Genomic DNA, 23,226 nt, shown 5'->3' on the forward strand with positions numbered 1-23,226 from the left:
CTTATCAGTGTGGCTGTCAACTTTGCCAAGAAAGAAAAAGTACCAATTTTATTTTTTTCTTCTCCCAGACAGTAAAGAGATTTGTTTAAGACTTTATTAACAGAAGGTGAAGAAATCCAGGCATTCAGTATTGAAACCAAACCCATGACAGTATTAGTGAACTCAATCACCAGTAGTGATTTATAAAAGCCAAGTGAGCAGACATGTAATTGCTTTAGGTAAACTCTGACTTATAGGAGAAACTACATTTGAATTGAATATGGAGCGGGGGGAGGACAACATCCCTTTAAAGAAGATCCTTCGAGACATGTAACTGTAGAAAGGCCAGCAAATACAACATTGATTGGGAGTGAGGTAACCACAAACACCACTGTCTCAAATGAAAAGGGATTCAAGGTCTGACCCAGAAAACAAGCATCGTAACCACTGGGATGAAATTTTAATGATAAACACAAGATGCTCTGCATGCAGGCCAGATTGAATTATCTGATGTCAGCCAGTAAATGCATGTCGCTGGGAGAAAGAGGAGCTGCTCCCAGCCACCCTCAACTCCCAGCTCAGGTTGCACTTAATCAATCCTTGATATTCTGCCATCTTCTGGCTTGAGCTTTGGCAGCAGCATGGAGAAAAAGGAGAGGGCATGAAATAGGTACATTTCTCTAAGGGAGAGCTAACCCTGTGGAGTTTATCTTTGCTTCCTTACACAGAGTTCAAAAAGAGATCTGCTCGTGACCCAGCTCAGGCAAAACCACACCTCTATGTACTTACAGCTGCTGTTCTGAGTGGCTCTGCTCACTATCTGTCCAAATTCCTTTTCAGAAATATTGGTAGGAAGCTCTACAGCAACTAAAATAGAAATTACTTCCCTTTCCAGCAGAGTCTGAAGCAGTATATTGTAGCACGCTAGATCTGGTCTACCACAGCACAGGCTTACATTAAATATTTTTTCCCCAGGCTTGCTCCAAAACCCCAAATATACAACAGCCCCAGCATTGCCGCTGGAGAACCTCTCCCCACTTTTTTTTTTTTTTTTTCCCCTAACCATTTTTTGATCTCCCAAGATCCTGTGTTGAAGCTCCTGAAACCAGAGAGCAGCTGCTCCACACTGCCACAGTTTCCAGCTCTGAAGACAAAGTGTAATGCCTGGCTGGCCTGACCCAGCTGAGCCAGAGCCTTGCAGCTGCTCCCCAAAGTCAGACATCAAAAAAAACTGCTAAAAACTGAGCAGCCCAATTTTTCTCCTATGCAGCAACCTGACTAGAGAGGGAAGGAAGGGAAACGATGCCACAAGCTTAGAAAAGCCCAGGAAAAGCCACACACAAATATTTGCTTTAAGATCATCACCAAATCCTCAAGTCTGGAGAAGTCACACATCTGTTTAGCTTTATGGATGTGCCAATGCTGGCTGTAATCTACAATTATTCCCATGTAAAGCTAAGCACATAAGGGTTTGTGAAACTGGAGATATAATCATTAAATGTAGCAGATAATTGATATTTATACTAAGAAAATTGAGCTGTTAACCTCAGCTATTAAATTACTTCTTCAGTACTGAAAGAATGCAATAGCTAGCTATTGATCACCAGATTCATTACACTTTTATGACAACTTTGAAAGCACAATGCCATTAAGTACAATACAATAAGCTGGGCAAGAAAGAAGAGGGTATGTTTGGATAAAGCAAAATATAGCCAAACCCAAACAAATTCTTCAGTCCTAAATGCAAAGTCTTTTCCTGCACAATCTGCTCATGTCCTCTGAAGTTTTAGTTACAACTTTAAGTCTGTCTCGATTGATGGTTACCAGGACATACCACGAGATATCACTGGGGGGTGGTGACAGTGTGCTACTGCCTTGCAGACTTTGATCATCACTGGCAGAACAACAAATTCATCTTCTTTTCAGTAAGATCCACAAAAGCATTTTCTGCTTGCAGCAATTTAAAAAATGCTTTGAGAAATCTCAAGCTACCAAAGCAGAGCGAAGGGCAAGTAGTAAACCACAAAGGAAGAAATACAGTGTCTGTGTTCTGATTTTATAAACATTTCATTTACTGACCACATAAAGTCTGATTTCCCCATGTTGTTTACTCAAATGTATGCTCACAGCTTCAGAAGAAGATACTTCATTAGTAAAATTTGCTTTCTCAGAGAAGAGCAATTACTGGAAAGCAATCAGAGTGAAACACATACCATCACTTTCCCTAATGGATAAGCCATGTGTGCCTTTTCTGTCAGTGCTCTCTTACCTGCTCACTCACTACCATGAACCTTACAGGGATCTAAATTCTTTAAGAGAACCAGCTCCCTTCACCATGCCAACTGAGGCAAACTCACCAAAAGATACTGAAGGAGCTGGGAAAAGAATATGAAAAGACTGTGAAAATGTATAAATTGAAATTCCATAATACAATTATGGAATAGTCCATACAATGGACTATCTGAGTTTAATATATGGTAGTAGCCTCCTTTGTTCATTAATTCTTTAGAAATTAAATTTATTCTGCTTACCTTCTATACATTACATGTTTGAAGATAAGCAGAATGGAAAAAAAGAAGAAAAAGAAGAGCTGGAGGTTTTGGCAGCAGCATGGAGACAACTGGGGTTTCTGGCTCCCAAAAAAGTACAGGAGGCTTCATTAGATACAGTGGAACAGATACAGCAGTGTGGATTCCCTACCAAGGCCAGGAAAAACAGTGGCCAAGCTGAAGGGCACACAAGAAGTCAGGTTGCTATCTGGACCCCAGCTGCAGAGCCCAGCAGGCTCTCACCAAGGCAGAGGTGACACCAAGTGACATCAGGATGAGTCAGTGCAAGACCTGGGGCCCTCCAGCCACACAAGCTCCCCAACCTCTTCCCATGGGCACAGCTGAGGCTGACTGCTGCAGGGCACTGCCCCTCCAGAGGTCACAAACTTCACCAGAAGCATTTTCTGTGCTGTAACACAGCTGGTTACTGCAGCAAAAACGTTGCATGAAAAGCAGAGAAAGAGAAGCAAAAGTCAAGAAAGAGGATGGCAGAGAGAAGAGAAAGGAAGACCTCCAAACCCAGAAGTAAAACACGTCATACAGCATCTAATAACATAAAAAAAAACAAAAAACAAAACCAAACCAAACCCATCAAGGATTAAAATTCTTCTTCCACTCCTGCTGGTTTAGATTTCTGCTCTTGGTTGTCCAACAGCACTCAAAAGCATTTCAGTGTGTACAGGAGTTACATCCAACTTAATTCAAGGCACCTTTTTTTATACAGAGCTTTCTCTAGCCCCACAATGCACAAGCATACCATTACCATGATGTGCTACCATAAAGTATGGAACTCTGGTATGGTAAGGACCATGTCCTCTGACTGCCCCTGGGATGACGTAAGTTCTATTTATTCATGTGACTTCTGCATGGCTACTAATTACTAAACCTGTAAAATTCAAGCAGAATATAGTAAAGTCTTACATCTACTGAGTGAGAGTGAGCTCTCTGCAGAATTAGCAAGGTTCTCAAAATTCTACTGAAGAGTGTAAAGCAAAGGAATAAACAACATGAAACCAAGCTTTAAATTAGACAAAGAGAGGTTTTTCTCTGGGTTTTGGTTGGATTTCCCTCCCCCCCCTTAGATTTTCATTTAAATTACAGTGGCGAAAAATAACAGTCCTTCTGAAGTTACCCTGCCATAGCACACACAAATATCCCTGTGATGAAGAGATTTTTATGGAAAAAGTAAACTGAACACTTTTTAGTCAACGTGTACAATACTCCACATACATTCTGGGTGCTTCCACAGCACAGTGACAGATACAGTTAATCAGAAAGTACTACTCTCTTTAGAGGGACTACATACACGTGACAGCTTTTTTAATTAGTACAATAAAACTGTGCACTGCTGAAGTGACTGGTAAGTATCCATCACTATCAGCCACCTTAAGGACATTCTAGCACACCCACAAAGGAACTGCAGTCAGAAAAATTCATTCCTCTTGCCACAAACAGATGCTGCTTCTGAGTTGGTTAACAAGCAGCACACGAGATTCCAAGCAGAGGCTTAGGAGAGCATTACCCAAGCTCCTACTCACCCAGCAATAACAACTCCATCCCAGGAATGTACATCAGAGAGGACCTTGCCCAGCTCGTATGGCAGCTGGCTCACAGCACCGACGCGGTTCTGCACAGAAAAAACAAGAGGTGGACTTGGGATTGGGAAACACTCAAAGTAATTTGCTGCTCTGTGGAAAACTCCAAGCTTTGCTATTGCTACTGACAAGCTGCAGTGCAGCTGAGAGGAAAGACCCATCTATTTCACTTGTGCCTCCTGGAATTTTTACTGACAGAAATGAAGGAGAAAGAAGCTATTGCTCTTCATTATCATTTGTAATCTTTAGGTAGAGAACCAACTAGCACAACATTCTCATTATCAAGGGATGGTTGTAGAAGCATCCCTCTCTCACCAAAGTCACTGGAGTAGCATAGCAAACAGAAAGACTCACTCCCAGAAGTAATCAGTCATTGGAGAAAAAAAGGTATTACAGCTAAGGCTAAGGCTCATAAATCCTTCAGCAGCTTTCGCCTTTCAACTGGCAAAAAGCAGCTGCAATACCAAAAAAAAAGAAAAAAACTAAAAAAAAAAAAAAACAACCCAAAACCCTTCCCCAACTTTTCACTACCACTTGCCTGAAGTAGGCTCCCATTTTTCTCCACCATCTGGACCCCATTAAAGAAATTCCCTTTTACCTTCCAGTTGGTTTTCAAAGTGCGCTCTCTGGCACGGCAGTTCCTGAGGGCGAGCTTCCAGCAGGACTGATCCGAGATGCTGGTATCTAGCAGATATCCTTCCTGTTGGCACAACCTGTACCACAGCACTTCATCTTCTGCAAGCACTTTCCATGTCCTGCTGACCTAGAAATCAAGTTGATATAAAGTAAAGCTTAGATTTCCTTAGAAAGTACTTAAAAGCACCTGAAATAGACACTTATGAATCAACCTAGGCCTGCACGGAGACTAAATTCTTATCTAAGTATGCTGTGGACAGGCTGGGGGGGAAAACCTTGAGTTAAAGACCTGTTTTCTGTGGATTCTTCTTTAAAAAAAAGCTGAATTTCTCCTCCACTAAAACTCCACACAACATGGACGGAAGTATTGAGTGGCCACACTACCTGCCTGAAATATCAGTGTAGTAGAAAGCTTTAAAGAGAAAAGAGCAAGAAAACAATTAAGATGGCATTGTAAGGTAAGAGGAAAAATGTGAATTTATTTTCCTATCTGTAGCTAAGCAAGCAAGCTAAGAAAACAGATCACACCACCACATCTCTAAAGGCCTCCTGACAATGCCTGATTAGGTGTACAACATCAGTGATTTATAACCTATTGTATTACAGTGTGCATAAATAGGAATGAGTTATTTTTACAAGGAGCCTTACGTTGCTGTCCATTTCAGAGAGAAAAGCTTCATCATAATCAGTTGTGGGCTAGAATTAAAGATTCAAGAGGTAAGAGCCAACTTAAGTAGCACTTGTTCTCTGTAATTCTTAATTTAAAAACCAGATGTAACCAAAGAAAGCTGCTACCAGTGAAAGCAGCAATCAACTGCACACAGTTTCCAAAAGGTTGGTTTTTTTTAACCTTCTTAGACTGACATCATTTTTAGCAACTTAACAATTAAGCATCTAATGCCTGTTTCAGTCCCAGGATTAAACCAAGAATCTTGGCCTCCCATTGATCCAAACTTTTACAGGAACCATTTCTTCTTGTCTGCTTGCTGTGGGTTCCATGTTAACACAGAGACAAAACACAGCACAGTGAGGAACTGTTCCTTGTTTTCTGCTTTCTAAGATTAACCTCCTTTGTATTTTATCATTATGCACACCTCACTTCAGATGCCTTCAAACCACCAAGCACAGCTTCCCAAAATTACACATAATAATGGATAAAAGCATGAGCTCCTTCAGACTGGAACAGATTTGCACAAAGTCCATGCAGAACACAAACCATAGGAGCAACCAAGTGTACAGTGAGGCTTACAAAGAGGTCAGGGAAACCATGTCCCCACCTTAAATCAATCAAGTGATTTAAGAGTCTGTAACAGGATCTGAAAACTTTTACAAGGTTTCAAGGATGACTTAGTGTGCTGCACACTGAATGCACCATGGGCCAAGACTGACCCCTCAGCCTGACCAAAAGATCCCCAACATTGCAGGGAGACAGCAGCTAAGCCCAGAAAGCACCCATCAAAACATCCCTGGCCCTTACAGGTCTCCTTGGGTCATGCTAAGTGCAAAAACATTTTACACCCCTGGCTTCAAACCTCCTGGCACACCACACAGCCCCCAAGCAGTTGGGATGGTGTGCTCTGCAATCAGCAGCACAGGTCTCTCCCTGAAGGCTTCATGACTGAAGTGGTTTTAGGAAGAAATTGTTTGTTGTGAGGGTGCTGAGCCCCTGTCCCAGGTTGCCCCCAGAAGCTGTGGCTGCCCCATCCCTGGCAGTGCTGAAGGTTGGATGGGGCTTGGAGCACCCTGGGCTGTGGGAGGGGTCCCTGACCATGGAATGGGGGTGGGAATGGATGAGCTTTAAGGTCCCTTCCAAAGAAACCAGCCTGGGATTCTATGAAGATTCCAGTCATCTGGGCAGTGTTGTGTAGCCTGTTGGTCTTCCTTCAAGGACACATATATCTCATTATTGCTCTCATAAAACATCACACACTAGGAAACAAGGACTGCACCATAAGACATCTCTCATGACCTGTTTCTTCCAGGGAAAAATTAAGAAAAAAGAGGTGGCCTGAGGAACCCCTGTATGTTTCTAAGATTTTATACCTACTCACAAGAGCAACTCTCAAACAGGAATATCCAAGTCCTGAAGAACTAATATTGTGGTAACCAGGAGACCTCAAATCAAACTAGCAGACAGACAATCCCCTTCCATCACCAAACAACGTGGATAGGGAGATCATAGTGCCTTAAAAATGCCAGAAACAGCACTGAGTCTTCTCTAGTATTGTATCTCATTGTGTATTAAAAAAAAAAAAAAAAAAAGCAGTGTTCTATGCTCCTATCCCTACAGGGACACAGTCAGGAAGTTCAAAAGAAAAAAAAAAAAGCAATCCAAATTTCAAACCATTACAGTTTAGTGGGGAATTTGTTCTCTATTTGGTTTTAAAGTACTATAAATACATATATTATTGCTCAAAAAAAAAAAAAAATTAAAAAAAAGGGAAAAAGAAAACCCAGCCAGCTTTTTGCTGACACACACACAAAAAAAGCAGCTGTTCTGCAGGAGCTGAGCACCCTGGCCAAGCCTGGTTGACAGTGACAGCACCTCTGCCCCCTGCCCTTCAGAGCAGCACTTTTTCTGCTGACACCAAGGGAGAGGGTGAGGCCCAGGCAGATGTAACCCAAGGCAAACTGCCCCAACTTTCTGCCTTGATTTAGAAGAAAACACACGCACCTTTGGAGTCTGCCAAAATAGACAATATTGGGCAGAGCTTTCTAGTTTCAAGGCCTTAAAAGCATTTTATAAAGACAGCGAAAAAAAATAAATAAAGGGGAGGAGACTCCATAAAACTGAAACTGCCTTTTCAACTTGCAGCAGCAAACATTCAAGGGGAATAACGATTCTATCCTATTATGATTTTTTTAAATCAAATTACATTGAATCCTGCTGCTTTACAAGCATGAATTTCCAAAGGGTCCCTAACACAGCCTTTTCTTAATGCACCAAAACTGGCATGACAATCCCTTGTAAAAGCCCCACTGAGTGAGCCTCAGCTGCAAGAAAGCTCTAATAAAAGTGTCTCAAGCATTTCACTTTACAGCACCACTGTGAGCTGCCACATTAAAACCAGCCATTGGCTTGAAGTCAGCTTTATTAGATCTGCTTGCCTTATTTTCAGGTGAGGCCCTGAAAGCCAGAGCATTACAGATGTAGTTATATGCACCCGTACACTCTGCTTGTTGGGGAGTAGCAGACACCCACAAAGCTCTTATTAAACTACAAACATAATTATTTCCAACTCTACACGATGCAAAAACTCCAGCAACGATCAATGACAACATCTTGCAGGGTTGTTTCTAGATTTAGAGCCCCCACTTTAATTTTGTCTTCAGTGTTCCTGTTAACTTTTTACTACGGTTCTCAAACTGTTCTCAGTGAAGAAACTTTGGTTTCCCCTGAGCTCCACAGAGGAACATTTTTCTGTCTTATAGTTTAACAAGTAATAATGTTCTGAAGGACTTTAAAGGCTTTTGCTGACATAGGTTTTGCTATTTGGTTTTTGCCTTCAGGGGATTTTTTTTTTCCAGAAAAAAACCAGACCAAAACAAAACAGACAAACACCAAACCCACCTCTACCATCAAATCCTGAATTTCTTCTAATCCTGTCTAAATCAACTGGCTCAAATCCTAATGAAGGGTTATTCATCCCTCTCCATCTGACAACTGTCTTTGTTTCATTAGGTTTATTTTCTTCCCTAGTCACGCAAAGAGAAATTCAAGGTTCACTCTCTGAAGCCAGGGGCCTCCATTAGAAATATCTGGACTTTCAATTCAGTACAACAGGCAGTGCCAAATACTTTTTAATCCAAAGCCATTCAGATGCACATTTACCAGGTGGAATCTGCTCATTGTTTCAATTCACAGCCATAATGTTATTTTAAATCTCATCCTGAGCCCAGGATATCCTTGTCCATCCCTTTCTCTGCTGTCTCTCTAAACTATGAGGAGGATGGGTAATTAATTTTACCCATATCCAACCTTGATGCAAAAGCATTCTTCAAAAATTATGAGGTTTTTTTCCTTTTTGAAATGTCTAAACACTAAAAGCCTAATGGTTTGACAATTCCAGAAGCTCTGGAGGCAAGCACCTGAAATTCTTGATTTATGCAAGATAATTCATTCTTAAATTCCTGGAAACAGTCTCCCTTGTCCTAGATACATACACAATTGCTGTGCTGGTGGTAAACCTTTCTAAACCATCTCTCAGATAAAAACACAAACAGTTCAAGGCAATTTCCCACTGATGCATTCAGAAATAAAGCTGCCTTAGCAGTGCCAAAATTCAGTCAATACTGTTGAGGAGTATTTCACACCACAAAATGCAACTTATGCAGTTTCTGGTGTTGAGTATAAAGCAGTAGGACCACTGTGAGTCTACAGAGAAGTTTTGAGGTGAGACTCATCACCTTCTAGCAAAGCTGAGAGTTTAAAGGCCAGGTCCAGGCCAGGAGTGAAGTTAATTGCAGATGTCTGCAGTATCTGCCCCAAATAACACAAGAACTGATGTGTTTCAATTTGTCATATTTGTGGCATCCCCAGTGATTGGGTTTTTGCCCCCCCTCTACTTCATGACCAGGAGGTTTGAGTGACTGTTCTCAAACCTGCTCATCACAGAAGTCACAGGAGAGTCACTCATAGCACAGATATTACCTCCAATGGTCAGAACAGAATCAAAAGTTTCTCACAGGGCTGCCACAAAGCAAAGGGGAAAAAAATTGGCATTAATCTGGATGGTTCTGCAGACACATAAAGTCCCAGACACCTTTGTCCTTGAATTATAATTGGGATACACGTGGGACAGCACCAGGGATTGGTCTGCTGGATGCTACTGAGCATTGCAGAACTACAGTGAAGCCACCAGGGCTCAGGAACTGATCCTCCAATCATTTACATGCTGCACATGGCTTTTGTGTTTCAAGTGCCATACGGGGAGTTTGTGTTTTACAGTGCTCATTCCAAAAAATCAAAGAAAAACTGCAGGGAAGAGGGGGAAGGGGGAATATGGGGGTGAAATTAAAGTCCTCCAGAGCAGTCTGTGGTGTGATTGAATCTCAAAGAGGCTCCACAGTCAGGCTACTTCACTGCTAGTCCATTCCCAATTTGGCATCAAGAACTAAGCAAACAGGTTTTCTCCAAAGGCAGTCACATAGTTCATGGTGCCAATTCCACTAACTGGCCCAATTTCACTAAAATCCCAAGGCACCTGAAGAAGAAAAAAGCCACCTTTCTATAGTAACACTGTAAACCAGCAGGGCTTTCTATTTAACAGAAGAGGCCTTTCCTCCCCCTGAAAAAAAAAAAAAATCACCAAGAGAAAAATGAAAAAGGTATTTATTTTTATTGCTTGGTGTTTTATTTGAACACTTAAAAAGAAGCCAGGTCTACACTAAAAGCACTGGATATTCCTCTCATTCAGAAAGCCTTGTAAAACAATGGGCATTTGCTCAGCTACCTGCTGGCTGGCACACAGGAGCAACTGACTCAGTCTGAGAAGGCAAATGAGAAATGTGGAAAATTTTCTCTGGGTTAAAACACATCTTATGAGAACAGGTTTATGGTAAAAACCTAGATGAGTGAAGAGAAATCAAATGTAGGCCAAGTGCAGAGAAAAGGAGCAGCCCTTCATCAGTCAATATTTCACTATGCCATGAGGTAAACTGATCATGCCCGAGGGGGAAAAAAACACACACAAAAAAAAGACAAAAAAAACAAACAGGGAAAAAAAAAAAAAAAAAGATAACTTTAAAGTAATCAACTGCAAAAATACAACCCTGTTCCATTTCATGGGCTACAGCCTTCACTGCTCACACCCCTCTACATCAACCAACAGAAACTCAAGTGTATCTGAAATCTTCACAGACAGCACCAAAGTAATAATACAAGAATTTTTGTCCTCTGCAATAGAAACCCTGCAAGAAGAATTATTTTCTAACAGCCCCTGTTCCTAAAAGGCATTGGCAAGTCAAAGATTTACACAATAACCACCTGCAGCCACTTAATACTATGACTTAACTCCTCCATTATGAGTATTAACAGCCCAATTTCAACACACATGCCCTCCAGGTAACACTGGTGTCTGGTTTACCATCCACTACAAAGCTACACCCTGCCTCCACTTTCCAATTTTCACATGTTAATATTGCTTTCTCTTACCAGTAGTCCAGGGTGTGGCTCAAGCATAACAAAAAGAATGGTTTTCCTTGGATTTTCCTGAAGTTGCAAGACTTGCTTTTTATATCAGAGTTCAAGGAACACCAGCTTGAAACACTGAGCAGTGGTCATGGGAGAAGCTGGCAAAGAATATCCACAATATTCTACTTTATTTCCAGTTTTCTGTATTTCAACTGAGTTTTCTTTGAAAACTCTTTCAGAGAGAAGGTTCATCATTCAATGTGTGAAGAAAGGAGATAAAGAGGCTCAGCAGTGTGGGCTGACCAGTCCTGTGTACAGTCAGGTGGGTGAGTGTTTAAGCAAGCAAAGCTGCTTAAAGAGACAGGGATTTTACAGCTACACAGAAATTAAGGACCCTGTCTGATTGGTGAAAACAGGATATTAAAGCACCACCAAAGAACAATGCAAATGGGGGGAATCAGTGGCATTTGAGAATGTAGGCTCACATGAAATTACTACATGAAGTGCAGTGAGAAGTGAGGGGGAGAAGCTTTGCTGCCATGCCCTTAGCACTGCAGGGTTCTAAATGTGGCAGCAAGGTGCTCACTTGTTTCCAGGCACATCCACTTGAATCAAAGTATTTTTCTAAGCATTTATTTTAAGTTTGAAGGCTTCACTTTCATCCAAGCCACAAATATTTTATATAACTCTCTTCAACTGCAAGCTATAACTCCAGCTCATTTACTGCTGTGTTTTCAATATCCAGCTTTGGAAGTTATTTCCAATAAGTAAAAGTGCAACCAGATGAGCTATTAGGGCTACCAGACATCTCTGCATCGAGGTGCCTGATTGTTCCTTGAAAACTTCTGCCAATTAACATGGTATCAGAGAAGCAAACTGTCAGCAGCACTTACCTGAGCACACCTTCCCAATTCAGTCTTGCCCAGGTACTGAAATATCTTCAGTGCCAGTTCATAAGGCAGCTGGACATCAAAGAAAGGAACTTCATTTATTTCATTCTGAAAAAAAATAATAAACGTGTTAGAGTTCTTTAATTCACAGCTAGATTGTAGCAAGAATTATAATGTTATGAAGAAAGGACATTGTATCCTCAATACAGCTTCATTAAAAGGGCAGAGTTAATTGTGCCTCTCCATCCCAGATCACACCAGCCTGAAGGAACCTGAATGTACCAAGTTACATTAGGGAAAAAATATTAGGAGGCTAAATGGAGTTTAAAAGTCTCCTCACATCAAGGAAAGCTCTAAGGCTTATTTATAGTCAGAGGGCACAGACAGAAAAGACAAATGTTCCAGTAGAAAAGCTTCTCTAAGGTTTCAGCACCAAAAAGGCCAAACAAGTAAGCACTTGGAAGACATATGCCCATTATTAATTTCACTTATAAAACTTCAAACACAGATGATGGAAAAAGGATAACTATTTTGATATAAAGCTGAATGGAGAAGATATTACAGTTTGTTTCTGTCTTTCACTAGTAATACAAAAACATCTTTTTAGCAAAAAATGTGCTCAAAGAGTTGCTGCTTTAACTGATCAAGTATCTAGAAAAAAAAAATTTAAAACTGCAGAATCCATCATTTATCTGACAGCTAAATGCTGCTCATGCTATTTTTCCTAGAGGGTCTTTTGTTTGTTTTAACCACATAACCATTAAATCTTCTTCCTGCTGTTACTGCATCAAAATTTCTCCTCTCTCTCAGTTCTGTTTGGATACTCCAAATTTTTATATTATATGTAAGACAAAGAGAGCAAAATCAGCCCCTTCTGACCATTCTGTGCCACCTATTCTGAAGTTTTGCTCTCTAAGTGTTTTTTCCTGTACTCTCCCCCTCCAAGTGCTCCTGGACACCTGGTCACTCACCATCAATCCCCACACACAAAATCAAAACCCATCTCCATTTTTTCCCATCAGAAATTCAGGCAGGTTCCAAATCAGAGCCATCCCCTGCCTCTCAGCACTCCTCAAGCCCTGCTCACCTTTGTTCCTTGGCAGGTTTTTGGGGACCCTTCCCAGTATTAATGAGTCAGGAAAATCAGGCAATGCTGGGGTTATGTCCAGTACAGTTACACAAGAAAATTGTTGTTTTCTCACTGGGGTGAGAGGTTTTTATGGAAATGGTACTCCACATGGAACAGTAAGTGTTCAGACAGCACCAAGACAGGAAGTGTTCCCTTTTTTATAAACTCTGGAATCTTGCAGCTGTTCTAAAGTTACTTAAACCAGACCTGCAGACAACCCTCCTGCCCCTGTCCCTTCTGGTCCACAATTTTCCTGCCCAAACAGCCCTTTTTCCTCTCTGTGCCCTCTGATAAGGACCACTGGCTCCAGTCTCTGCTGTGGATTTGCAAGAAGATTTGTTTGCTTTCAGGGGATCCAAATAGCATCCATTTCCAAAGGGGAGACACACACACAAATAAAAATAAACAAAAGGAACTCTGAGAGCACAACTCCAGGGCCACATGCAGACCTCAAGCTGCCCAGATGTGAACCAGCTTGGATCCAGGAGCCACAAAACCGTTTTAGAGCACCACACTGCCCAAATAAGATGAGCCATTCAGCAAGACTTATTAGCTCCAGGCTTATGAGCTCAGGCACAGCACCACCACGAACACATTGCTCCCAAACTGGAGCTGAACCATGTCCAGGCAGCAGAACCTGGTCTGTCTGCATGTACCCAAAGGTATCAGCAGGACAGGCTGCCTGCAGAACACTGACAGTTCTCTTATGAAAGAGGTGGAAAAACCCTCCAAAAATCAGCTAGACAAATATTTTTTTAAAAAGATACTTTTTTCTTTTTTTTTTTTTTTTTTTTTTTTTTTTTAACTAACCTGCAACTGTATTTATAGTCAAATTGCAGGCATGAGCTTGCAACAAAGCCCAAGCACTAACTCATAATAATTCCATTCTCATGCAGCCTTAGGGACAGATCAAGGTCTCCTCTCCTACATCCCCCAAACCCCCCCAGCTTGCCCTCAGCCCAGGGCTCCCTGCTGCAAGGGGAACTCAGCACCAGCCTACTAAAAGTCTGCTGGAACGAATCCAAAACTCAAATATTGCCAGCCCCTCCGAGACAGATCTGGGCTCCCGTGTGCTAATGGAGCACTAATTCTGTAAACGGATTAATTTGTACCTTGCAGACAGAAATTTAATCTGTTCCTTTTAATTTTTTTTTTTTAAGCAAAGAGTAATTAGTCACAGCTAGGTTAGCGAGAAGCAAAAAAATGGGTTTCCCCCCTAGTTTTTCTACACTGTAAATAAAATCTCTATTGTATTTAGAGGCCTCGCCAAAATAACTTTTATCTGGTTCAGAACTGTATTTAAAACTATTTCCAAATTAACTCCTTTATTTAACGAATCAATACTTGTTTTCCTACTACACTGCTGTGCCACAAGACAGGATTGCTCCCTAATTACTCCCCCTGCATCAAACAGCCCAAACCAGCAGCGAAGTGTGCTGGAAAAGAGAAAAACACGAAGAAAAATAAATTTCGGAGGGCTGTAAGCCGAAGCACATTCAGAAGCTGAGGCTGCAAAGAACCTCACAGGAACCCACAGCTCGGCGCTCCCTTTTCCCACAAAAAAAAGCCCAACAAAAAAAAAAAAAAAAAAACAAACAAAGCGCAGAGTGGCCCCGCCACGACCCCCGTGATAAAGTCCCCACACTATCGCCGATAACCCCCCACCCTACCGCCGATAACCCCCCACACTATCGCCGATAACCCCCCACACTATCGCCGATAACCCCCCACACTATCGCCGATAAACCCCCTCCCGCGCCGGGCCCCTCAGCGCCTCAGCCCCTGCCCCGAGGCCGCCCCAGCCCTACCAGGTCCCGGATCAGTTGTCCCAGCAGATCGTCGCCTCCTCCTCCTCCCCTGTCCCCGGGGGGTTCCTCTGCGGGCCGGGCGGGCTGCGGGCCGGGCTGCGGGCCGGGCCGGGCCGGGTCGGGCGGGACTCCGCCGTCCAGCAGGCCGCGGGCCAGCGCCAGGTAGCCCGGCTCGCTCGGTTCCTCGCTCGGGTGGCTCTGTGGACCCGCCGGGAGTTCCGCCGCCGTCTCCCGCCGCCTCCGCTTGGCTCCCCCCGCCAGTTCCTCCCGCCAGCGCTGCCGGAACAGCTCCAACTCCGCCGAACCCCCCTCCATGGCGGCGGCACCGGCACCGGCCCAAACTGTCACCGGCCCGGCCCGGAAACCGCTCCCCGCGCCCCTCAGTTCCGCAGCGCCAAGGTTCCTAGTGCCGCCATTTTGTGGGCCCGGGGCGGTGTGAGGGGAGGGGGGGCTGCTGGCCCGGGGACCCGGTAGCCCGGGGATCTGGTAGCCCGGGGATCTGGTAGCCCGGGGACTCGCTGGCCCAGAGGCTGCGTCCTGGCCTTGGGAAGTGTCTGGTGGGCGAGCGAGGGCTGAGGCAAGGGCAGGGCCTGGGCGGGTGCCATGGGCGCTGCTACCAAGGCCGAAGGTGCCTCCCGGCCGTGTGGACCCGCGGGGTGCAGAGGCTCCCAGAGGAGCAGAAGAGTCACCGCCAACCCCCCCACTGCGCTGTTCTGCCGCTCAGCTCCCTTCTTCCACCCCGTTCTGTTGGCCAAGCCTTAGCTGAAGCCTCTGGAGGTTCTGCCCCACTGGAGAAGCCGTGTGGCTCTCAGCACATCCTGAAGCGCTCCTCCTGCCTCCTTCTGCAGCCACCTCTGCCCAGCAGCTGCCACTTTCGAGGTGCTATGGGGAAGGAGATGACTTTTGCTTCACCCCTCTCCAGTGTCAAACCCATCTGGTTGCGTGAAGGCTCCTTCTTGATGGCTGAACCCAAGCACTGAAACACGGCAGCTGAAACTGCTGCTGCTGAGGGAGTGGAAAGGCCACAAGTGTTGGAGTCTCCAGCAGAACTTTGTGGAGCACTTGGAAAAATAAAAGAGTTAAGCAATGTTTCTCCACGTTTATGTCCAACAGCTGGTCCTTGCAGAGCTGTGGGTGAACATGCATGGCCCTTGCTCTTGGCCGTGCCAGTTGTACCTTCACCCCTGCATCCACCTCCAGCTGCTGCCATGCAGCATCCTCAGTGACCACTTGCTGCTTTTTCTGCTTTGCATCTTGTTGCTGCCCTGGCAGTTTACAAAACCCAATTCAGTGAACACAAACAGGCATTTTAGATTCAAGGAAAAGTCTGAACTACCTCATTTTGAGGAGGAATTCTTGTATGCAGAAACCTCACAAAAAAAAAAAATTGTTTTCCCTACAAAACAATCGTTTGATTTCTCGGTGGAAGATCCCCCAGGGGTGATACCCTGTCCTCAGTGAGCCCTGCAGAGGGGCTGCAGAGCAGGATGGAGATGTCCCCTGGTGTGGGATGCAGGGCAGCTCCAGGAATTGGGCAGAAGGTGAGCCCAGGGAGGGTCTCCTTAGACCCCTCTGCAGTACCAGGGTGATCTGCTAAGGGGATTGGCAGCTAGGGAGAAAAGAAAGGCTACTTTGGGCTAATTCCTGCCCCACGGGGAGTCCCTGCTGCCATCTCAGGGCTGATGTGTGATGGGGAGTCCTGCCTAGGGGGTCCGAGCCCTGCTACAGTGCACTGACAGCTGGGGGGCTCCACATCCCCTGGGTCAGTGCCTGGGGGCTGTGTGCTGCTGCCTTGGCCACCCTAAATGTGAGCAGAATCAGTAATGCTCTGGGTGATGAAATCCTCTCCAGCTCTGTGTAATCCCTTCACTGCCCCCCTGCATCTCCACACTGTCCTCTGCATTCCACAGCCACCTGCAGCCCCACACTGTCTCCCCATCCCCACACTGTCACCCCATCCCCACTGTCCCCCCCTTCCCACACCTCCCCACTGTCCCCCCTTCTCCCCACATTGCCCCCATCCTGCTCTGTCCCCCCCTCCCCATTACCCCCCCATCCCTGCCTCCCTTCCCACACTGCCCCCTCCCCATCGCCCCCCCATTCCCTCTCCCCCCTCCCCCCCGCCCCTCTCCCCCCTCTCCCCCCTCTCTCCCCGTTCCCCTCCCGCTCCCCGAGCACCGCCCCGCGGGGGATGATGTAACCCCCCCGCTCCCCTCCCGCCGCCGCCCCGTCCCTCCCCTCTCCGTGTCCCGCACACCGCCGCACTCCGCGTCGAGCGGCGGCCCAGCCATGTGCCCGTGCGCGCTGCACGGCGGTCCCCCCGCTCCCTGTCCCTGCAGCCCCGGACGCGCCGCACGGCCCTCGGCCGCCGCCCGCCTGATCGCCTCCCGCCTGCGCCGCTTGGGCGATGAGCTGGAGCTGCGGGCGGCGAGGCGCAAAGCGCGGGGCCGCGGCCCCGGGGCCGGCCGGCGGCTGGCAGCGCTGCTCTGCCTGCTGTGCGCACTCACGCCCGCGGCCGCGCTGGCCTGGCTGAGCCGCAGGAGGAGCCTCTAGGAGAGAGCGGCGCTGGCCGGAGCGGGGAGCAGGCGGGACGCGCAACAGGTCGGCACCGCCACGGGGAAGGGACGGGGAGGGGAGGGGAGCCGAGCGGCGGGGGTCGGGTCGGGTCGGGTCGGTGCGGGGCGCGGTGTCCCGGCGGTGCGGAGCGGCGGGGGGGACCGGACCGGGGGACCGGACCGGGTCCCGGCTCGGTGCAACCCGGCCCCGGGAGCGCGCTGTCCGCGGTACCGCCGGGATGCGGCGGCTGAGCGAGACCCCCCGGCTGTGGGTACCGCCGCTGCCAGATCGCACCGACATCCTCACCGACATCCTCATCCTCCTCCTCTCCTCTCCTCTCCTCTCCTCTCCTCTCCTCTCCTCTCCTCTCCTCTCCTCTCCTCTCCCTCTCCCTCTCCCTCTCCCTCTCCCTCTCCCTCTCCCTCTCCCTCTCCCTCTCCCTCTCCCTCTCCCTCTCCCTCTCCCTCTCCCTCTCCTCAGTCCTCTCCTTTCCTCAGTCTTCTCCTCTAAGTCCTCTCTCCTCTCTCTCCTCTTCTCTCCCAGGACTCCCCCTTTCCCCAGACTCCCCAGCTCCCAGCCCTGTGTCTCTCCCCTGGCTGGGTTATCCATGCTTCCATGGGGTGTTTTCAGCTCCCTGCCTGCACTCAGTGCCCATGGCCCCAGCAGGCCCAGAGCAGTGGCAGGAGCAGGGGGTGGATCAGGACTGGCAGCCCTGGGAGGTGCAGGATGCTCACAGCCTCCTTTGCCTGGCCACACTCCCATGCCCAGGAAGCCTCCAGCCCCGGGCACCCATCACTGAGGTGTGAGATTCCACACCGGAGCATCCAGTGGGACAGTCTGGGATTTTGGCTGCCTCTGTCTAGCTCTGTTTTGGAGAATGCCCTGCCCAGTACCAGAGGCTTTCCCCAAGGGAGGTACCAAGCCACCAGCCAGGTAACAGCATCCAAGCCCAGTTACTGCTGGTTTCCAGAGCCCCCACTGTGCTCCAGAGCCACTGAGCATGGAAATGGGACAAACCTGGACCTGTAATCCTTGTCATCCCATTGACAGCTGCTGGGCTGGTGGGGACAGCTCTGCACCCTCAGCCCTGGGAGCATGCCAAGAGACTGAGCATACATGGGATCACCTCATGGATTGTGGATGCTCTGAAGTGCTCTTTGGGACAGATTTCTGCCCACAGATGGAAGCAACAAGGGCTTCTGTTTTGGGTGCTTTAAAGGATGAATGTCCCCCTGTGCCTGTCAGTGTTCAGGAAAGACCTTAAGTGCATGTCTAACTTTCAGCATGCACTTCTATCCCCCCAGCCTGGGTAGGGTTTAGGCAAGAGCTGAAAATCAGTTGAAAAATGTCCACCAAGGCTGATCTTGTCCAGTTTCAGCTTAACTGGGCTCTCTGCAACTCCTGGGCCAGACCTTGGCTGTTGGGACCAGGTCTTATGTTGCAAAATGTCCTGTGTGGTTTTTGGGTGCCTGGGGGGAACTAGATACATGTGTGTAGCCTTGGGAAAAGTATGGATTTGGAGAGAGGGTTTTCCAGCAGGTGTGTGTTCCCTCTGCCTGTGTGTGTGCAGTGGTGGAGGGGGGAGCTTTGTTGTCATCTGTCCATCTGAGCCTCAGCTGCTGGGTCTGTCAGCAGGTTCAGCTGCTTACCTTTGGAAAGCTTGCTCTGAAAACAGAACAAAACTGGGGTTGTTGGGGCTTGTTTGTTTTTTATTGTTTTGGGTTTTTTTGTTGTTGTTTTGATGTTTGTTTGGTTTTGTTCTCTTTTTTTTGAGGCATGAATGCCTCAATTTCCACAGAATTGTCTGAGATGGTTTCTGCAGAGCTGTGCCCAGCAAAAGCCTCAGAGAGGCAGTGTCAGTGGTGTGGGGCAGGTGTTAGAAATGTGGGGCTGTAGTCAGGAGCAGAGCTTAGAGATCTTCTTTCCCTCCCCATTAGTTTGTAGTAAGCTTGATTCTAGTGTTTGGAAGCAAACCCACCTCTCAGACTCCTCTCCTCACTTCAAAAAACTTGCAGATGAAGAGTGATCTCCCTTATCTTGTGTCTCAAGAGTCTTTCTAACAAGTCTGGGGAAATTCCTCCCTGCCCAGTCTGGGACCTCATCCTGTCTAGAGAAGGCAGGAGGTGAGAAGGGCTGGCAGGGGGATCCTGTTTGCTGGTCACTGGGTCCCTGCACAGGTTTCCTGGCAATCCCCAGCCCAAAGCTGTTTGGACTTTTTAGTTCCCGTGAAGATTTGCATTGCTTTGGTGAGGCAGATATTGTTTTTTTCCCCAATCTCTTCTGCTGTTGACTCTGTGGAGCCCTCTCCTTCATCTGCACTTCAGGCCCAACAATAACCAGTTGCTTATCAATTTCTTTGATAAAGACACAAGAGAAAAGCAAAGCATTATCCTCAGCCCAGCTGAGGTGAGCTCCTTCAGCATGCACAGCCCTCCCTCCCAGCTTCAAAGGCTGCTGCAGACATCAGGTGCTGCTGAGCTGCCTCCAAATGCTCTGAGGCTTCCTGGACACCAATACAAATCTCTCTGAGAAGAAGATCCAGAGGATCCTTGTGTGTGATGTGATGCAGTTTCAGGGATGAAGAGGTCAGGTGAGGGAGAATGACAAGCTGGTGACAGGCTCCTGGTTGCCCCTGTGCACAGTGGGCTGACCTGTCCCACTCCTTGCAAGCTTCTAAGGCACAAATGACCCAAGCTGCAGATGAGGGTACAGTGCAACCCCAGAGTAATTAAATACGTCATCTCCACTCCGTTCCTGGGTTATTTTTGCTGTTAAGAATCTTTTCTACTCATCCTGAATAGTAATTTGTTCACAGTAGTGGAGGCATCTGAGTACCTGCAGTGCCTCAGAGCCCCAGTGACCTGAGTAGTGAGCTGAGTTGCACTGAGAGATGTGATAAGTCAGCACTGTTTATTAACTCAGAAGAGTATTACTGAACAAAATACGTATTTTCCTGCTGCCCTCAGAGACCCTCTGCAGTGGTAATACTGTTCTGCAGCGAGATGGGAAGTCCAGGCTCTGATCTTGGGATTTCATGGAGCAGCCTGTAAGAGTGAAGGACCCCATACCCTTAATGAATGTGCTGCAAAGTCAGCATTTGTCTTGTAGTCTGGTGGTTGCAGAAGGAACAGAGAAGTTAAAGGCCAGTTTCAGCTTGGCTTACTCCTTGAGTTCCCCTCCTGCTTTTTCAGGTGGTGACAGCATTTTGCACGGGCTGCTGGCAGTGTATGTACTGTTTCTGAGGAGGAAGGTTGGTAGCTATTCCCTCAGGTCCTCGTGGCTTTACACAACTGCAGCTCAGGGAATAATCCTGTGTACCAGGGAACTCCTCCTGCTCTCAGAGCCCCCAGGTGATGCCAGGGAAAGCAGGATTAGAGCCACTGCATGTGACCAACTTGTATCTGGGGACCATGCTTGGGATTTGGGGATGAATGCTTTGTAAATGGCACTTTTATAATATATAATCTGACATCACCTCGAAATATCCAGCCAGGGCATGAAGTATAGTTGTCATGTGCCAGCTTGGCATACAGTGTCACTTGTATTTTGCTCTATTAGTTCAGAAGTGGCACTGTATTAAAATCAAACCCTATTTGTCCCTGCCAGCTTCACCAGCCTGGTTCTGTGCCCACTGTGTTGCCAGTAATTCCCCCCACTGTTTGCTGTGAGGTTCATGCAGAGTCACTCAGTCCAAAGTCTCAGTGCAGTTAATTATCTGTATTAAAATTGGGTTGATAAGATTTCTGGAGATGTCACACTGAGCTGTGCAGGAGAGCAAAGGAAAGGAAGGAGCAGAGGCAGTGGAGGTGGTGCAGGATGAAGCTGCAGTTCTGCACCAGGACAAACACCCCGTGTGCCCCCCTGGCACAGAGAGCCGAGCTCTGCTGTTCATCCTCCTGGATAACTGAGGCAGAAGGAACCTGCTCTTCCTAGTGGCAAACATCCTACTTAAAAATGCTAAAGGTCCCCACCACCCTTGCTCCAGCCTCGCAGTTAAAGGAAAACCTTAAGTGATCACTTCCAGGAGCAAGAAGCAGCAGTTTTCAGAGCCACCCAGTGAGGCAGAAATGCCTCTTTCCACAGGTGGCCTGTGGCCAAGGAGGCCACTTCCTTGTGGAAGGCTTGGAGCCTTTCTTTAGGACTGGAGTATATTTTTTTACCTTGTCCAGGTTCCTCGATCTTCCTGTGCTAAGATCTCACGGCCACACCACTCTGCCCTTGTAGCTGTGCTCTTCTGTTGCCTCACCTCTCAAACCCCCTCCTAATTGTTTTTTGGTCTTCCAAGTTACCCTTCCGCCTCCCACAGAGATGCTAATGAAGTGTGAGTGTACACGGACTGCAGGCTGCTTGGGAATTTGTCAGGGCTCCTGCCCAGCCCTTGTTTTCTCATTAACCTGCTGCTGTGTGAGGAAGGAAGCAAGAGTGCCTCGTTTTGTCCCTGCCTCAAGCTTCCCCTTAGCAGTCCAAGCCCTTGAAGTTGATTTTTTGTTGTTGTTGTTGTTGTTTTGGTTTGTTTGTGGGTTTTTTTTATTATTATTTAAATATATCAATAACTATTATTTTGTTTATTAGGAGTGGAACATGTGCCAACTGGATTGCCTGTGTAATCCATTTAAATCAAGAAGTCCCATGCTGACACCGTAGCCCTGAGCAGAGCTCTTTTTGCCAACTGCTTTAGGGGGTGTGAGCTCAGATTCTCTTCTGGCTTTATGCAGGTGGTACCAAGCCTGGCTTTGTGTCCTGTCTCTGAATAAAGATTAGTCAAAGAAATGCTGAGATGAGACTAGGGACCCCCTACCTGAGCCATTTCATGCCCATCCTCCTCAGCAACCGAAAGGAAAGCAGCTTTTTTTTTTTTTTTTTCTGTCTTGTTTTGGTAAACAGCAGCTTAGCAAAGCTGTGTGATAAAACTGCAGGATTTAAGGCAGGAGAGTTCAAAGTGATTGAGAAGTGGAGCTGCCCAGCTCTGTTAAAGGCAAGGGGATGTGTCAGGGCTGGCTGAGATGCCTCTGCAAACATCAATATATTTGTCATCTCAGAGCCTTATTGCTTAAGAGGTGCAAGAGCACAGTCTGCATCTCCCTGAATCTCCGGGAAGAGAGGGATGTGTCCTCAAAGGGAATGTTGGTTTCCATGAAAGACTTTTGGAGCCAGGGATTTTTTTTCTTTATTGCTTCCATCCCTGTTTTCACTAGACATTACATTTTTTCATATAGGAGCTCAGCTAAAATTTCTTTTTTTATAAGTAAATGAAAAATTTTGACAGTAGTGGACAAAATCCCCCTGGAAATTTCAACATTGTAGTGACACAGGAAATAAACAATGCTTCAGCAGCTCTACAGAGAGGATATCCTGGCACTTTTTCCAACTTATTGTCCATCCTGTTCATAGAAATGGGATGTACTTTGGCTTTCCTCAGCCTTTTTCAGACCTGAAATACCAAATTTTGATCTATCTGCTGAGTGCCTATTGTGGGAAAATTGGAGGAACTCCACTGAAGTCAATTGGGTTGCCCTGGATTTACGGTGCTGTAAATGAGATCAGAATTTGGCTCAAAGTATATTCCATTAATGAGTCAGATACTGGCAATGCAGCCAATATGCACCCAGAAATGGCTTTAACACAGTCTAGGATATTCAGAATTGTTTTATTGAAAAATGGGCTGAAGGCCAGGATTCTGGGGTCCTCTTTTATTCTTTCCATGAAATTCACCTTTATGCTGGAGGCCAGCACGAGGCTGATGTGAAACTGAAGAGCCACTTAAGCTCTTAGGATGGGGCTTGTGAGCTGCATGGACATTGTGCTGAGCTCTTTGCCTGCCCCAGAGCAGATTTATCACTCTGAGTTCAAGATCTTCCAGGATTTATCAAGTTTTACAGCTTTTTATAGATTTTCTATACGTTAAGTGACACGGAGAGACAATTTGTAAAATACAGTGACACTGGGGATGA

General features: G+C 46.5%; 1 protein-coding gene and 1 long non-coding RNA gene across 3 annotated transcripts in view; one reads left to right on the forward strand and one right to left on the reverse strand.

The window, feature by feature from the left end:
- FBXW8 (F-box and WD repeat domain containing 8) overlaps window positions 1-15,096 on the reverse strand; it is a 52,294-nt gene extending 37,198 nt beyond the window's left edge. Inside the window, exons 1-4 of one of the 2 annotated variants that reach the window (XM_071763750.1) lie at window positions 14,720-15,096; window positions 11,786-11,890; window positions 4,722-4,886; window positions 4,067-4,155 (exon numbers count right to left, since the gene is read on the reverse strand). In XM_071763750.1, coding sequence (XP_071619851.1) covers window positions 4,067-4,155; window positions 4,722-4,886; window positions 11,786-11,890; window positions 14,720-15,034 — 674 coding nt within the window. In that variant the 5' untranslated portion in view covers window positions 15,035-15,096. The remainder of the gene's footprint in view (window positions 1-4,066; window positions 4,156-4,721; window positions 4,887-11,785; window positions 11,891-14,719) is intronic. The other variant, XM_071763749.1, reaches the window with a different exon arrangement.
- Window positions 15,047-15,816, forward strand: LOC139805381 (uncharacterized). The gene is made up of 2 exons (XR_011729792.1): window positions 15,047-15,118; window positions 15,642-15,816. It is a non-coding gene; the product is annotated as an uncharacterized lncRNA (long non-coding RNA).
- The last annotated feature ends 7,410 nt before the right edge of the window (window positions 15,817-23,226 follow it).

Source organism: Heliangelus exortis, chromosome 19 (assembly GCF_036169615.1).
Source record: "Heliangelus exortis chromosome 19, bHelExo1.hap1, whole genome shotgun sequence".
In the NCBI taxonomy this organism is placed as follows: domain Eukaryota; kingdom Metazoa; phylum Chordata; class Aves; order Apodiformes; family Trochilidae; genus Heliangelus; species Heliangelus exortis.